At 33.2% G+C, this 16,398-nt stretch overlaps 1 protein-coding gene across 2 annotated transcripts in view; it reads left to right on the top strand.

Moving 5' to 3' along the window:
- Positions 1 to 1,563: 1,563 nt before the first annotated feature.
- The window catches only part of LOC105225428 (protein clueless), a 55,902-nt gene continuing 41,067 nt past the window's right edge, over positions 1,564 to 16,398 (top strand). The window contains exons 1-2 of one of the 2 annotated variants that reach the window (XM_011203890.4): positions 1,564 to 1,675; positions 1,792 to 1,976. In XM_011203890.4, coding sequence (XP_011202192.2) covers positions 1,865 to 1,976 — 112 coding nt within the window. In that variant the 5' untranslated portion in view covers positions 1,564 to 1,675; positions 1,792 to 1,864. Of the gene's footprint in view, positions 1,977 to 16,398 lie in introns of both variants that reach the window. The other variant, XM_029550539.2, reaches the window with a different exon arrangement.

Below are 16,398 nucleotides of genomic sequence, written 5' to 3'. Positions count from 1 at the left end.
AGGGTGTATCAAGTTTTTTTTAAGTAAAACTCCTTTTCGCGTTGGCGGCCTTCGGCCGCGCTTCAAAAAAATAACCCTGGCCGATCCAACACCGGGGTGTATCAAGTTTTTTTTAAGTAAAACTCCTTTTCGCGTTGGCGGCCTTCGGCCGCGCTTCAAAAAAATAACCCTGGCCGATCCAACACCGGGGTGTATCAGGTTTTTTTTTAATTAAAACTCCTTTTCGCGTTGGCGGCCGTCGGCCGCTCTTCAAAAAAATAACCCTGGCCGATCCAACACAGGGGGGTGTCAAAAACCTTGATATATCAAGAAAAAGGGCAATGATTTATGTATTTGGGGTATAGTCCTATTTTTTATTCATTTTTATTCGTTTGATAAATGTGTAATTATGGCAACACTTATTATTTGTCAACACGGAATACTTTTGTTATTGTGCATGAAATGAAAATTGTGTAAAATATAAAATGCTTATTTTAAGCAAATAACTAAATAATTACTAAAAAATAAATATGTAGAAACAATGTAATGAAGTATAAATGCATAAAAAAGGCATAATATGAATTAAATAATTACTAGCAATCGAGAAATTGCAAGATAAAATTTGCAAAATTTTCAACTTTAAATGCAAATATCTCGGAAACTATAAGTTTGCGGCGGCAACAATTATATATTTTCTTAATCTGGAGCATCAGCTCTATCCAACCATACCACTTTTAACCCTGAAATCGTGGGATCGTATACTAAAGCCGACCCAAATGTTATATTACAATCATATGTATAATATAATAGGTGTTATCACACGATTTTACTTATCTGTGTTTATTAAATATAAATCACATATTATTCATATATGTATGTATGTATGTATATAGAAAAGTGTTCACATATTCAATTTTAGCTCGAAAAACCTTTTTTATAGTTTTTTTTATAGTTTATAAAGAAAAAGGAATCACTCGAAAGTACAAACAAAGAAAACGCTGTGAAATGCTAAAAAAATCCTTCACTTTTGGTTTTTAAGGTGTGGCAATGCTGGTTTTCCTCGTAAACATAAACACTCTAAGCTTTTCAGCCATAAATTTGGTAAGTGATTTTAAATTACTAAATTTGGCTGAAAAATTACAAAATAAAAGTGAAAAGTGAACTTATTTCAATGTTAAGAGTGTATATTTAAATATAGTGAGTGAAAAACGTGAAAATATTCTGTGCAACATGGAGAAATAACATGTGTTCTTAGGGCAAATTTTGAATTTTTAAACGTGAATATTTTTAAAAATATTAGCTATTTTTACATAATTTTTGGATATTCCTTCTCTAGAGAAGCCCCCTTATCCGTACATACCCCATTTTCCTGGAAATTCGGTTTTTTTACCCCTCCGCCAAAGTAATCGGAATCGTGCCTTTTCAACTATAAAAACAAATTTCTTGAAAATTATGAGTCTATGTATGTATATTTTCGATTTGCATAACCTGTTATATCCACGCATACCCATTTTTGTTCTTTAGTTTTCCCATTTCTTGGGAATATTTTATAGTACCCTGTGAATACGTCTATTAAGGGTTTTCTTCGAAAATATTGTAACATTTATCAAATTCAAATTGATTTACTATCGATAGTCCGTTCGATAATTTTGTAACTTTATTTCTTTTCCTTATCGCGTTGGGTCAGATTTGGCCTGTTAGTAACATTAATTTTAATTTATGTAATAATATAATTCGAGAAGATTAATTACGTTTCTCATTTACTCCTGTTTGAACGATTACACGTATTGAAATTTGGAACTGTACTTGTAGATTTATATTACATTGTGAACGTGTTGTGTAACTTGGGGATTTTGAATTGATCCTGCATTTTGCAAGTGGAACAATGGCTCAAGAAAACGAATTACAAAGCAAGGAAAGAGCGGTTTCAGTAGATGATATGTCGTCGGCATCTACAGATAGGAGTAAAGTTCTAACCGAAAATATTCAATCGAATGGTATGTTAATCGGTTTTATGTAATACATGTGTCTATTTTTAAAGCATTTCTTGACATAGGAGCATTAGTTCCTCAACATGTAAAATTTCCTAAGGGCCTAATAAATCCATTTTACTCTTTCTATTATTAGCATACATTATGGCTTAACGTAACCTGCAAGTCGCACGTGATTTGTAGTGCTTGAAATGAGACGCTATGAATTATCTCTTCAACTGAAAAAAACTAATGTGTTTTTTTAAAACCCATTCGAACAAAGCGTAACAGTTTTTTTTTTCTATAAAATAAGCAACATAAAATTTAACAAAAAACTTATTGAGATATTAGATGCTATTTGTTGTTTTTGAGTCTACTTTGAAGTTAAAAAATTAACGGTTTGTAAATAAATTAAGTGGGAAAACTTCAGAATACCTTCTCGTAATTCTGGATAAAACCCCTATCTCGGGGTTAAGGTAGATATGCGCTGATAGAAAAAATTGTCCTGTTCAATAAAATATACATATAAACGTAGTTGCCGCTAAATTTTGATATTTGAGATAATTGCATTTAAAGTTCAAAAATTCAACCTTTTTTAAATTTTTGAGTTTATATACAATATTTTTCTCAATCTGTTGAACCTTCTCTATCTGTACATACCTATTTTAATCCCGAAATCGAAGGATGCTATCCTAAACCAAACCTTGATTCTTTTCTACATCTTTATTATTCCCTGAACAGGATATGTTGATACCAGTATTCTGTACTGTGATACAGTCACAAGTCTCTAAATTTGAGATTTCCAATTAGAGAAAATTTTTGTGACGATTTTGCAATTGAGTTTGTAAAAGTCACAAAATTTCTCAATTTGAAACGAATAGGTCTAATCAACGGTTTCATTTCGTTACTTAGAGAAGTATATATTTAAACTTGAATGAAAATAAATATGTCGATAAGAAATATTAAATTTTCTATATCACAGCCAAAAAGCATAAGTACCAGAGAACTTCAACAAGTAATAAATTTTTGTTCCGAATCTAGTTTTGACCGTTACTCTGTCTGATTCTGTCAATTCGATCCATGTACACAAATCGAGCTGTTTGTGGCCAGCGTGTGGCTTAATCTCTGAAGAAATTGTTCAGATCGAATTATTGTAACATATCGCACCCTAAATATAAAAGGGTCACAACTAAAAATACTAAGATTTTCAGGAGAGACGAAAAACGTTTTATGTAAAAATTATTGCAATGTTTAAAGAAAATATTGTGCCATCATGAAAATATACAACATTGAAGAAGGTTCTGCTATATTTTTTTCAATTTTATATTATGTTTGCGAAAATAAAACAAAATTTTTATTTATGACTCTTTAACTGAAATTTTTTCGATTAACTAGCGATATTATCTTAAGTTGTGCCTTTTTAATTCATAAAATGTTTTAATTTTATAAGTTTCCTAACCGCCGACTCAATAGAAGAATAAGAATAATAAGAAAATCACAGGAGTGATGAAATGTATGTTTTTATTTAAATATTTCTATTTTGAAATAAAGCTTTATTCATTTCAATAACACATATGTATCAAAGTAGCACAAAGTAGAAATCAAAATAGTTCACTATATTAAAAAAGAAAATCTTCAAAAGTTTACGTTTTTAAATGCCATTGAAACTATGTAATAAATATTTGTAATATGATTCATAAAAGTTTTTTGGAATATGATTTTTATCCACCAGTTCCTTTAGATCCTTTTGCTTTATTTGTGGAAGCGATATACACCTGGCATTTACTTCTTTTTTCGACTTGGAAAGTGATGTATAAGAGGCTCCAGAGTTTCGTAAAGATTTTTTTTCTGTTGTTTCTTGTTTTGATATGTATATCTAGAAAGAGTTCTCTTGCTACTTAATCTTTTTATATCTTCTTCTTCTTCTTCTTCTGAGTATTCTTCCGAGGTGGTGCTTTTCCGGGCACACAAAATTCACTCCCTGAGTCACTAGATGCATTAGTGCTACTATCATCATTGTGACAAGGCACACTACAATCTGTTTCCATTGTGTTTGAGTAATGTCCAAGGTTTGGGCAAGACATTTTCATTAAAGGGGTCACAACTAAAAATTAAATTTTGTATTGCAAATAATTACAAAAGGCATGCAAAATAAGTAAACAAATAAAATACTAATACCAATATCATTAACATTTAATTAATTTTTCTACTTTAAAATAAAAAAAAATTATAAAACTTACGACGCTCACGATTATTTAATCAAAGAAGGAACATAAATAAATAATACTGTTAACTGAACTCACTTTTCACAACTAAAGAGGCACAATGCAAAATAATATACCACGAAATTTATCACTTTTTACAGTTATAGAGGCAGAACTCAAAATAAAACTCTTTATGTGTAATAAAAGTAATCAGCTGTTCTTGAGCACATTAACGCAACTAAAAATAATTCTATTTAGTTGATCGTGCAAAAGCAACACACTTGACATAAAAATAGACATAACTGTATTTTTCCAGTTAAAGAAGACAGTTATGTGAACGAAATTTTTGCAGTAGTTAGAGATGTGTACTCTGAATTAATTTATGCAAAAAACTCAGTTTTGGAAAATTTTAAGTTGTGACCCTTTTGTATTTAGGGTGCGATATGTATAGTTGTCATAAAAACTGATAGATCGGAGTCAAATGCTTGTATTGAAAGCTTTCTTCATTTGAAATTAATTTGAATTTGAAGAACTTGATGAAGATCGAGTTACGATAGCATATAGCTGCCATTTAAACTGGCAGATCAAAGTTCTTGTTATGAATCTTTAGTATTTGTTAAGTTTCAGTTCAACCAAAATTAACGTTTTTCCTTGTTATACTCTCGCAACCAGTTGCCACAGAGTATTATAGCAGAAACACAAAGGACGTAGAATCGTGTCCCGTGTCAGCTGATACGACCTATCTTATGGGCGCGCAATGTGAGTGAACAGTGAAAAACGCTACTCCCTTCTCTCTTTTAAAGTTTTGTTCACCTAACGGTTGTACGTATCACCTAAAACTAAATGAGATAGATATAGGGTTATACGACATTGGACAAAACTAAAGCACCTCTACTGTTTCTTTTTTATGTCTAAATTTTTGAAAAATACACCCAACTCTTTTTTTACAGGGATTTGAAGTAACACGGTTGGGAAATTTTTTTTTTAATTTTCAATCTACTACGGTTTTTAAATCACTGTCTTGTAATTATGTTTGTTTTTACCACACTTGGCAGCATTGCTGAAATGAACATACATATGTAGTAGTCCCCTCTCTCTTATACCATGTTCAGACCGAAAATTTACAAGATTAGATTACATTTAAGCATTTCATAACCCAACAGTGTTCTCACTGCCGTTAGAAAGATCAAAAAACAGCTGTTACTGTCATTCAAGAATTCACATAGCTTAATATTTATGAAAAGGAAAGATTGTCATATAGTATTTTCAAATAAAAACCGTATTTTTTTAATATTTTCCATATAATAGAAATAATGGATGCATTTTTTCATTTGTCAAGTCGATTTTCAGGTGAAATTAGATTCATTGCTTAGAAAAAATTTTGTTTGTTTAAATTTTTTCCCCTTTGTAGTGGCTAAATCAGCCGTGATAATGTAACAGATTTCCAGTGCTGACAAGTAGATTGCGCAAAATCAGAGTCGCACAGAGAGATTTAGCGTGGATCAGTTTGAAATCATTTCAATGAAGTGATTTGGAACTGTCATTTTTGTATGGCGAAATCTTGATAAATTTTTAAGATTAGTGGGATAATCCTTTCAACAGCCGAAATCGTGTGATTAAGTGTCGGTCTGAACATGGTATTACTTACACATTTTGTTCGCATGATATTTACATTGCTGAAATGGATATCTCCAGCGATGATACCGACTTTAGTCCAAACAATGGCGCTTGTTATCAATTAGCGACGAATAATTATGTAGCAATGTTAAGATTTTTTCCTTATTTCTATTCAAATTTTTCTGTTCTTAGTTCTGGATTAACAGATTTCTTTTGTTTATTTGCTTAATCTACCAATTTTTCACCTGTATAAATTATGTATTTTAAGTTTTAGTGCTCAGTAAAATGCCATATGAACATACAATTTGTATGCATATCTGAAATTTTATAGTTTTCAACATGTTTTGCACTGTTTTTCGAAGTAAATGTATTTCTTTATTTAATCTTACACGGTTTTCAGATGACATGGAACGTATCCACCGTGTAAAAAACGAGTTGGGTGTATAACATATATTTATATATTAATTCATAAAAAATATAACATTAGTTATATATGTATTTTTCGAGATAAAAAATATTAAACAAAAAACTTTTCAAAAGTATAGATCTGGGTGGCAAAACTGAAGCACCCCTAATATTTGTTAGGAAAAAAATTACGCAGCTACTCTAAAAGTACTTTATTCGTTGAAGAAGTTAACCATAAACCGTTACAAATATTCATGAGACATTTTATAAAGAGATTTTTGTCGTTTTCACTGTTCAGTTGCGATTTAGAGTTTAAGAATCAAAATAAAATAATAAGTGGTTGGCAAAACGATTTATCTAAACATAAAATTAGTTAAAAATATTCAGTGAAAAGATCAGTGGTGCCCCCGATTAATAAATAAATTTCAGCAAACTGGCAATGTATATATGTATATCTCGATTGCAGCATTCAGAAATTTAATACCATTTTATTCGAAATATATTAAAGGTTCGGATGGCATAAGATGTGTGAGGAGGCCGAAAGGACAAGCACTCAAACCTAAGTATTATGTTGCGACCATTAAATATGGCGGTGGTAATGTTACAGTCTGGAGTTCTTTCTCTGGGCAAGGGACTGGATCGATTCATATAATAAATGGAATAAGAGACCCGTTTGTTTACACCGACATTAAAAAAAAAAAAAACGATGCTAACGTATGCTGAAAAGGATATGCCACTATAATGGTAGTTCGAAAACTTATCGGAGATCGTTAGTTCCAATATAAATAGGGAAAACTGTAAAACCAGGAATTAACCTTTAGAACCTGACAAATGGCCTGGAATGGAATGCAACACGATATATAGTAAAAAATTTAATTTCTTCTATGCCTAAAAATGCGTTTCAGTCACTCAAAATAAAGGGTTTGCTACTATTTTTTTAATTTTCAGATATTATTTTCAAACCCATGAAAGAGGTGCTATAGTTTTGTCCACTTGATTTTTTAACCATAAGTGTTTTTGTTGTTTTAACTTATTACATTTAGAAAACTGAAAATGAAACGCTTGATTTTAATAAAAATTAATAATTAACCCTTTGAAAAACGTAAAAATTTTAGAATTTTTATTTTTGTCGTCTGAAAACAGATAAGTTCTGCTGAACCATAGGGGGTGCTAAGTTTTGTCCAATACTGTATATATATAAATAATCAGGTTGACGAGAAAAGTTGAAATCCGGTTGACTGTCTGCCTGTCCGTCCGTGCAGGCTGTAACTTGAGTAAAAAATTGAGATATCTCGATGAAACTGGGTATGGGGATTCCTAAGTACAAAAAATCGGATCACTGGCACGCCCACAAATCGCCATTAACCGAAAACACATAAAGTGCCATAACAAAGCACTAAATTAAGATATAAAGCTGCAATTCGGTACAAAGATTCGCAGTAGCAAGGGGCATCTGTGGGTAAAATTTTTTTAAAAAGTGAGCGTGACCCCGCCCTCTAACAAGTTTAAAGTATATGTCAGTTAAATCACTTAAGCTACAACAACCAAGATTGCTTTGTGCAAATCATATAAGAGCTTCTACCGACAGTGTGAAAATGGATGAAAACGGAGGATAACCCCGCTTACTCCCCATAAAACGGTACAGTTAAAAACTACTAAAAGCGCAATAAATCCATAACTATATACGCCAGAGACCTTAAATTTTACCTCCGGGATGGTGTAAAAATTGGACGATGGGCGCGGCACCGCCCACTTTTTGGTGAAATTCCATATCTCGGGCTCTAGCAAACGATTTCTTCAAAATTTATTACGTGTCATTTTTACATTCTTATGTCCCATTGTGAAAATGGACGAAATCGAACAACAACCACGCCTACTTATGTAGCACAATTTTAAATTTAACTTGATTCGTTCAGTTTCTAGTACACATATCAACAATTAATTAATATAACGGGATAAAACTTTGCAAGAATAAAGTCCTTAGTGTGTGCCACCTTATGACAAAAAATTGTTGGAATCCAATAAAAACTGTTCACGCTCCTAGGTACCTCGGTAAATACAGGGATAATCCTGCTCTGGCAGTGGTGTGTCTGTATGTTAAAAATGGGATGAATCGGGCCAATACTGCCCTTAGCCACTATATGCCTAATATAAAGATTTTCGAATTTCCGGGTATATCAGCCAATATGTGAGTTATGTAAATGAAAGTGAGAGAGGATTTTCCGGCTGACTTTACTCTATATGATTCGTTTTTTGTATTTGGCATGTTAGTATTATGTGGTATAGGAAAAATAAAATAGAATCGATACTACCCCAACTCCCATATACTCGTACTACATATAATGATTTTCGTTTTTCTAACAAACCTTATTAGTCTGTCAGTATAAGAGTTATATATAGTATACACATGTATTTTCAAAATTGCTTGGACTTCGTTTTACAACTTAAGGAGGGCGGGGTAAGGTTTTCTTAGTAAAAATTACTTTTTTGCGAATTTATTTCTTAAATATGGATTGAGTAAATTCAATCACTGTTACTACTTGACCGATTCATTTCAAACTTTGTACAAATTTTTGACATATAAAATACCTCCCCCATCGTTTTATAATTTTTTTTTTTACATTAAGGGGGTTTACCCACAAAATGTTAACTTAAATCACCTCCTCACCTTTTTATTCATTTTTTCTTATATTTCAGAAGAGACACACAATTTTGGGATTTCATTTTAAAAAATCCTGCATTGACAGAAATCGCTTCGAAAAAATAGAAAATATTCTTTGGTTTCTCATGAATGTTAAACTCCTGAATTAATGTTTGATCAACATTTTCTTGTCGCTATTTTCGAAGACCGCAGTTTCAAAACATTTGATTTGAAAGATTGCTGAATTACCCACTTCAAATTCCTTTACGATAGATGAGTTTGACTCTCTATTTTCTAATCTGCATATTATTCTACCTTTCTCCTCAATCGTAAATGTTTTACGGCGTTGAGATGACGTTTTTATACCCTTGCAACCTTTTGCTAATAGTAACGGGTGATTTTTTTGAGGTTAGGATTTTCATGCATTAGTATTTGACAGATCACGTGGGATTTCAGACATGGTGTCAAAGAGAAAGATGCTCAGTATGCTTTGACATTTCATCATGAATAGACTTACTAACGAGCAACGCTTGCAAATCATTGAATTTTATTACCAAAATCAGTGTTCGGTTCGAAATGTGTTTATCGACAAATTTTGTTCAGCGATGAGGCTCATTTCTGGTTGAATGGCTACGTAAATAAGCAAAATTGCCGCATTTGGGGTGAAGAGCAACCAGAAGCCGTTCAAGAACTGCCCATGCATCCCGAAAAATGCACTGTTTGGTGTGGTTTGTACGCTGGTGGAATCATTGGACCGTATTTTTTCAAAGATGCTGTTGGACGCAACGTTACGGTGAATGGCGATCGCTATCGTTCGATGCTAACAAACTTTTTGTTGCCAAAAATGGAAGAACTGAACTTGGTTGACATGTGGTTTCAACAAGATGGCGCTACATGCCACACAGCTCGCGATTCTATGGCCATTTTGAGGGAAAACTTCGGACAACAATTCATCTCAAGAAATGGACCCGTAAGTTGGCCACCAAGATCATGCGATTTAACGCCTTTAGACTATTTTTTGTGGGGCTACGTCAAGTCTAAAGTCTACAGAAATAAGCCAGCAACTATTCCAGCTTTGGAAGACAACATTTCCGAAGAAATTCGGGCTATTCCGGCCGAAATGCTCGAAAAAGTTGCCCAAAATTGGACTTTCCGAATGGACCACCTAAGACGCAGCCGCGGTCAACATTTAAATGAAATTATCTTCAAAAAGTAAATGTCATGAACCAATCTAACGTTTCAAATAAAGAACCGATGAGATTTTGCAAATTTTATGCGTTTTTTTTTTTAAAAAAAGTTATCAAGCTCTTAAAAAATCACCCTTTATAATAGTTTTGTGCATCTAACGGTAGTCTGTTATGTATATATAAATAAACAGGATGACGGGGAAAGTTGAAATCCGAGTGACTGTTTGTCTGTCCGTCCGTATGTCAATATGAGTAAAAATTGAGATATCTTCATGGTATGCAGGTTTCTTGGCACAAAAAAATTTATGAGTTCGTAGATGGACGTAACACAGTACAACAGCTAATCTGGGGGGTGAGAAATTCCAAGTCAGGGTGATGGTACTAGGTCAGTATAGTAAAACCCTCAAAGGGTTTGGCGTTCGTATGTGTCAGTTTTTTTTATGACCTTTTAAATTTTTTCCTTATCTTTATGTTTTTTCGCGAACTTGATGAAACAAATTTAGAAAAATTAAGAATTACAATTTCTATTTGTTTTTATTCATAAAAGTGTCATTTATCGCCTTTTTTATACATTTTTTTTTTCAGACAAAATCCTTTCCTGACAATAGTATTTCTGTATATAAAAATAGGCTGAAAGGCATCAATATAGACGAGTCGAAAAAGTCTTTTCGTATTTCTAGGCAAATTTCACCTTATTATTTTTAATATTTATAATTTAATGAACCAAATATGTACCATTTTGGTCGACAATTTTTTTGCCATTTTTCCGATAGAGACATTGTTTCATCAGTGTAAAACTTTTCTGGTTTCTATTGGAGAAATAAATTATACATAAGTATGTATGTTTGCGTGTAATTTTCACAGGCTTCTCTTAATGCCAACTTTACTCCAATAAGGGATTTCTGTATTGACCGAAACAAATAGTAGTCTGATGGTACAAGGTCAGGGGTACATGGTGAATGCATCAAAACTTCCAGCCAAGCTCTCCCAGGTTTTGCCGAGGCATCAAAGATGTGTGTGGTCCAGCGATATCTGGATGGAAGCCGAAGCTCTTTCTGTTGATCAGCTCTCGCCGGTTTTTTTCATTGCTCGTTTCAATCTCGCCAGTGGTTGACAGTAAAATATAGCATCTATCGTTCGACCAGACTGAAGCAGCTCATAGTGGATGATTCCTTACCAATCCCACCAAAAACTCAGCATAACCTTTCGAGGCGTCAATCCTGGTTTTGCGACCATTTGTTGACCTTCACTATGCTTGGACCATGAGCTTTTTCGCACATTATTGTCGTATTTGATCCACTTTTCGTCTCCTGTTACCATTCGATTCAGAAATGGTTCGGTTTCATTTCGTTTCAGCAAAGAATCGCAGATGTTAATTCGGAACATTAAAATTTTCACAAACAGTTCATGTGGTACCCAAACATCGAGCTTTTTTGTAGCCAGCCTTTTTTAAATGATTTAAAACCATTTGATAATGAATGTTAAGTTCCTTAGCGATGTCATGGCTGCTTACATGCCGTTTCTGGTCAATCTTTTCCATAGTTTCGTCGATTTTTTCAACGAGAGGTCAACCAGAGCGAGGTGCATATTTCACATCGAAATTTTCAAAACGGAAGCGAACGAACCATTGTTGTGCTACACGAACTGATACAGCATCATCTTCGTAAACGATTGGCATGATAATAGTTAATTGATAAAATCGGGCCGATACTACTCCAACTCCCATATACTATGTGTAATGATTTTCGCCTTTCTAACAAATCCTAGGCCGAATTTTTTATATAGATATAGAGTATACTACTGTGATCAAATTGAAAGGTAAATTTTGTCCATTTCATCTCCTTCAAAGTAATCCCCTCCCGCTGAAATGCACTTATGCCCACGAATTTTCCATTCATCATAGCACTTGGAAAAATCCTCCGTCGTGATGGTCATCACAACTTTTTCGATTCAGCTTTTATATCCTCAACTGAGTCAAAGCGGTGTCCTCGGACTGGTCATGGGAATTTGCTGAATAGCTAGAAGTTACACGAAGGTAAATCAGGCGAATGCGGTGGTGGTGCATTATCGCACTTCTTTGTTCAATAAATTCAGACATAGTAAAAATCGAAGAATTTACTTTTGGAGCCTCACGAAAAGACGAGTATCTCAAATATTAATGAATATTTTGAAATTTAGCATAGACTTCACTAACAGTACTACCAACTTACAGAAAAAAAATTTACCGATTCGAAACACACGCGAAGTATAAATTAAAAATTCACCTTTCAATTTGACCACTATTTCCCTTGCTTTGGTTCTTGCAAGTTGCAAGAGTATAAAAATACTCAAGTGACAAACGAAAAGAAGTGCGTGACCTTCAATCGTCAATTTATCACTGAGATTCAGAACAAAAACGAAGACTGAAATAGCGAAAAAAAACATATTTCGTTAAAGTAATATTAAATCTAGTAATTAATTGGAGGAATAAGCAAAATAATATTGTTTGACAAAATGGCGGTTTCTAAAAAACAATTTTTAACTGAAATTTCGGCCTTGTTTATAAAAAAATATTTATTGATTAAAAAAATGTATATTAATTATTAAAAAATATATTTACGAACCACGTCTGAAATGCACTTCCAAGCACTCCTTTTTGAAATAAATAAAATAAATCGATAATAATATATAAATAAAATAAAAATATATCGACTATGTATGTATGTATATAACCCCATAATGTGTCAAGTGCACAAAATAAAGGTGTAAATAAATACATTTTCTCAACTTTAAATGCAAATATATTAAAAATGGGTAAATTTTTCTAGACAGTATTTTAATATATTCTATATAAATATATCTATAAAACCTTTTAAGTGTGCAATTCTCATGACAAAGTATAAATACATCTTGTATATTGATTTCGATCGGTTAGTTTGAATGGCATCAAGTGAACATTAATTGATTTGTTTTTATTTTTATAATTATTACATTCATTATTCTTTTTAAATGAGTAAAAATTAAAAAAATGAACTTATTGAAAAAAATTATATGTATATGAATCAAAAGGGGGGTCTCTCATCCGAGGCTGTTTGTTGTTTTCTCCTGTCATCAAACAAACAGTCGTCGCACTCGCGACTTGGCACACACATCACTGTTGACAGTCATAACTTTGATGTTGTAGATAATTTCGTCTATCTTGGAACCAGCGTAAACACCACCAACAATGTCAGCCTGGAAATCCAACGCAGGATTACTCTTGCCAACAGGTGCTACTTCGGACTGAGTAGGCAATTGAAAAGTAAAGACCTCTCTCGACGAACAAAAACCAAACTCTATAAGTCGCTCATAATTCCCGTCCTGCTATATGGTGCAGAGGCTTGGACGATGACAACAACCGATGAGTCGACGTTGCGAGTTTTCGAGAGAAAAGTTCTGCGAAAGATTTATGGTCCTTTGCGCGTTGGCTACGGCGAATATCGCATTCGATGGAACGATGAGCTGTACGTGATATACGACGACATTGACATAGTTCAGCGAATTAAAAGACAGCGGCTACGCTGGCTAGGTCATGTTGTCCGGATGGATGAAAACACTCCAGCTCTGAAAGTATTCGACGCAGTACCCGCTGCGGGAAGCAGAGGAAGAGGAAGACCTCCACTCCGGTGGAAGGACCAAGTGGAGAAGAACCTGGCCTCGCTTGGAATATTCAATTGGCGCCACGTAGCGAAGAGAAGAAACGACTGGCGCGCTGTTGTTGACTCGGCTATAATCGCGTAAGCGGTGTCCACGCCAGTAAAGAAGAAGAAGATATGAATATATACAGGCTCGAAAAAGTTAAGTAGTTTGTTATTAGGGTGCTTAACTTTTGTGAATTTTTAACTTTTCCGCGATATGAAACATGCAAGTGATTATACGTGTATTTAAACAGTTATATTTATTTTTTAATATAAAGTCAAATATTATACGTATATTTTTTATTGTTTTAACATTTCATTTTTGTGTAATACTATACATAGCGCATTAGTTTACATATGTGTTAAAAATGTATATAATCATACGGTGTTTGTAACGTTGAAGAAATCAGTAACCTTATTTTGATGGAGCCTTTTCTCCGAATACGATGTCCGATTGTAGTTCGAGAAGTTGTGAAATTTGTTTGTTACTTGTACTTGTACTCATTCCATTTAATAAGCATATTCACAGCGCATTTTGTTTTGTTGTAGCAAGTCGGCATTCCATGCAGTAATATATTCAATTGAGAGAATGCAATCAGGTGCTAGTCTTGTCCACAACTCTTGTGTCTCTTCGAATATGCGATTATAAAAAGGATCATACTGATGATTTCCCCAATTTAATAAGTTATGCCACTCTTCTTGTAAAATGCTTTGTGGGCACTTATCCCATGCGAGTTTTACTAGCAAAATTGGGTGACGAATATCGTGTTTCTGCAATAATTCATAAATCGACTGGCCTTCTAGAGTCACAATGGATGTTAATAGCTGCGATAGAAGTTTTGTCAGTTTTATTGGATTTTGGTCCATTGTCCGTTTGTGATTTCCGTTTGATGCATTTTTGTCCGCAAAGCTTTAATAAATGGTGTAATTATTGATGTCTTGCTTGATAAAACTTCACCACAGACTTTAAGAGTGCGTATTCTATATCGATCCTTGAATTTTGGAAACCAGCCTTGACTTGCTCTAAAATCATTTGGAGTTCTATTTGGATAAATTTGTCCAAAAAAATGCTTTGCCTTAGCTTTCAAAATGGGACCACTTATTAGACAGTGTCTTTCTCGTTTATTTAAGAATCACTTGTACAGCTGATTTTCCAAATTCACGTATTCTGCCTTATGTAAATTTTTTTTTCTTAATTTTGTCACATGTACCTGCATAAATATTTTCTTTGTTTTTTTGACATTGAAGCTGCAGAAAAAAGAGAAACTATGGCCAAAGTATTTGCCAAAACGCCTTAATCTAATTTTTTAAATCTTATTCTTCAAAATTCTTCAGCGACTGATAATTTTTTTTGCTTACGCACGGCTGACATGGATGGGATAAAAAAAAATACCACTGCTTTTTTAAATAAGCAACTTAAGACTGCAACATTTTTTTTTTTATTTTATTTTATTAAAGCTTACATAATAAACAAATTATTATATAAACTATAGTACGCAGCACTAGCATCATAGGCTTTCGGTGGGATAATAGTTGGGTTCATTAAAAGCTGAGCAGGATCATCATTGTTGATAGAGATTATATAAGCTGTCTTCCATATTGTCTTTTTAAAAAGGCAGTCCAGATTCAGGCAATATGTTTTTTATCGGAGATGTTGGTAACAAATAGTCTTTTTCTTACATATTGACAATGTTGCTTAAATGAATACTTAGAATCTAATATTAAGCCTAGGAACTTAAAACTATCTGTACAGATTAAATTTATATTATTAACGGTAAGTGTGGGTGTATTACAATGATGTTTCTTACAAATATGTAATAACTTAGATTTAGAGGAAGAAATTGACGTGCCCGAAGAACCGGACCAATGGAATAAGAGGGATAAGATTTTAGAAAAGGAAGACGTAACAACGGACAAATCGGAGGAATTAGAAAATAATACTAAATCATCAGCATAGATTTGGTGACTGATATTAGGGAAGTGAGATAAAATTGTACTGATTTTGAAGAGCAAATTCTAAGGCTATATCTTGCGGATATAGTAGATTGCCACGAGGAGAATTGAGGAGAGAAATCGGAAAAAAGGAGGTTAAACTAGTGAACTTTTGAAATAACTTAAAGTGAAAGATTCATTAGGAGGGGAATAGGCACAAATAATGATGAGTTTATAAAACTTCGAGTTCGATGTAATTATTTAACCCTCGTCGAGACCAACGGGTCTGGCCAGGCATATTTTGTTTTTAAATGTTATTTAAATATATTTAGAGTGTAACAAACGACTTGCGCTTCCAGGTAGCTTCCTAGAATTTTATTGTCTATAGAATTCAGAAAAAAAAATTCAAGGATATCGTATCGAAAAGGACGAAAAAAGGATGTTATAATATTACACCTTAGTCGAGACCAATGGTGCTTGGCTAGACCCCATATGTTTTGTATGAAAATATATATTTTTTTTTTTTTTTTTGTTTCAATATCTTTTTATTTATTGAATCTGCTTTTTGTTTTGAAAGCCTAACAATAAGTAATAAAATCTTAAACCTATTTAAAAACTAGACACGCTCAAGCAAATTATTGAGCTGTTTTGGTAATACATTGCTCCTCAGTACGCGGGCATATCTCTTCTTTTAAGGCGTGTTTGATTGCAGGAATGTACCAAAGCATTAGCCAAAGGGTTTGGGTGATCACGGAGTTTACATATATATTTAATTCTACTGTCTTCTGCTTCTTTCCTTACCATAGA

This window comes from Bactrocera dorsalis, chromosome 3 (assembly GCF_023373825.1).
Source record: "Bactrocera dorsalis isolate Fly_Bdor chromosome 3, ASM2337382v1, whole genome shotgun sequence".
NCBI classification, from domain to species: domain Eukaryota; kingdom Metazoa; phylum Arthropoda; class Insecta; order Diptera; family Tephritidae; genus Bactrocera; species Bactrocera dorsalis.
The sequence above is the reverse complement of the archived record's forward strand: the minus strand, read 5'-3'. Positions and strand labels throughout refer to the sequence as shown.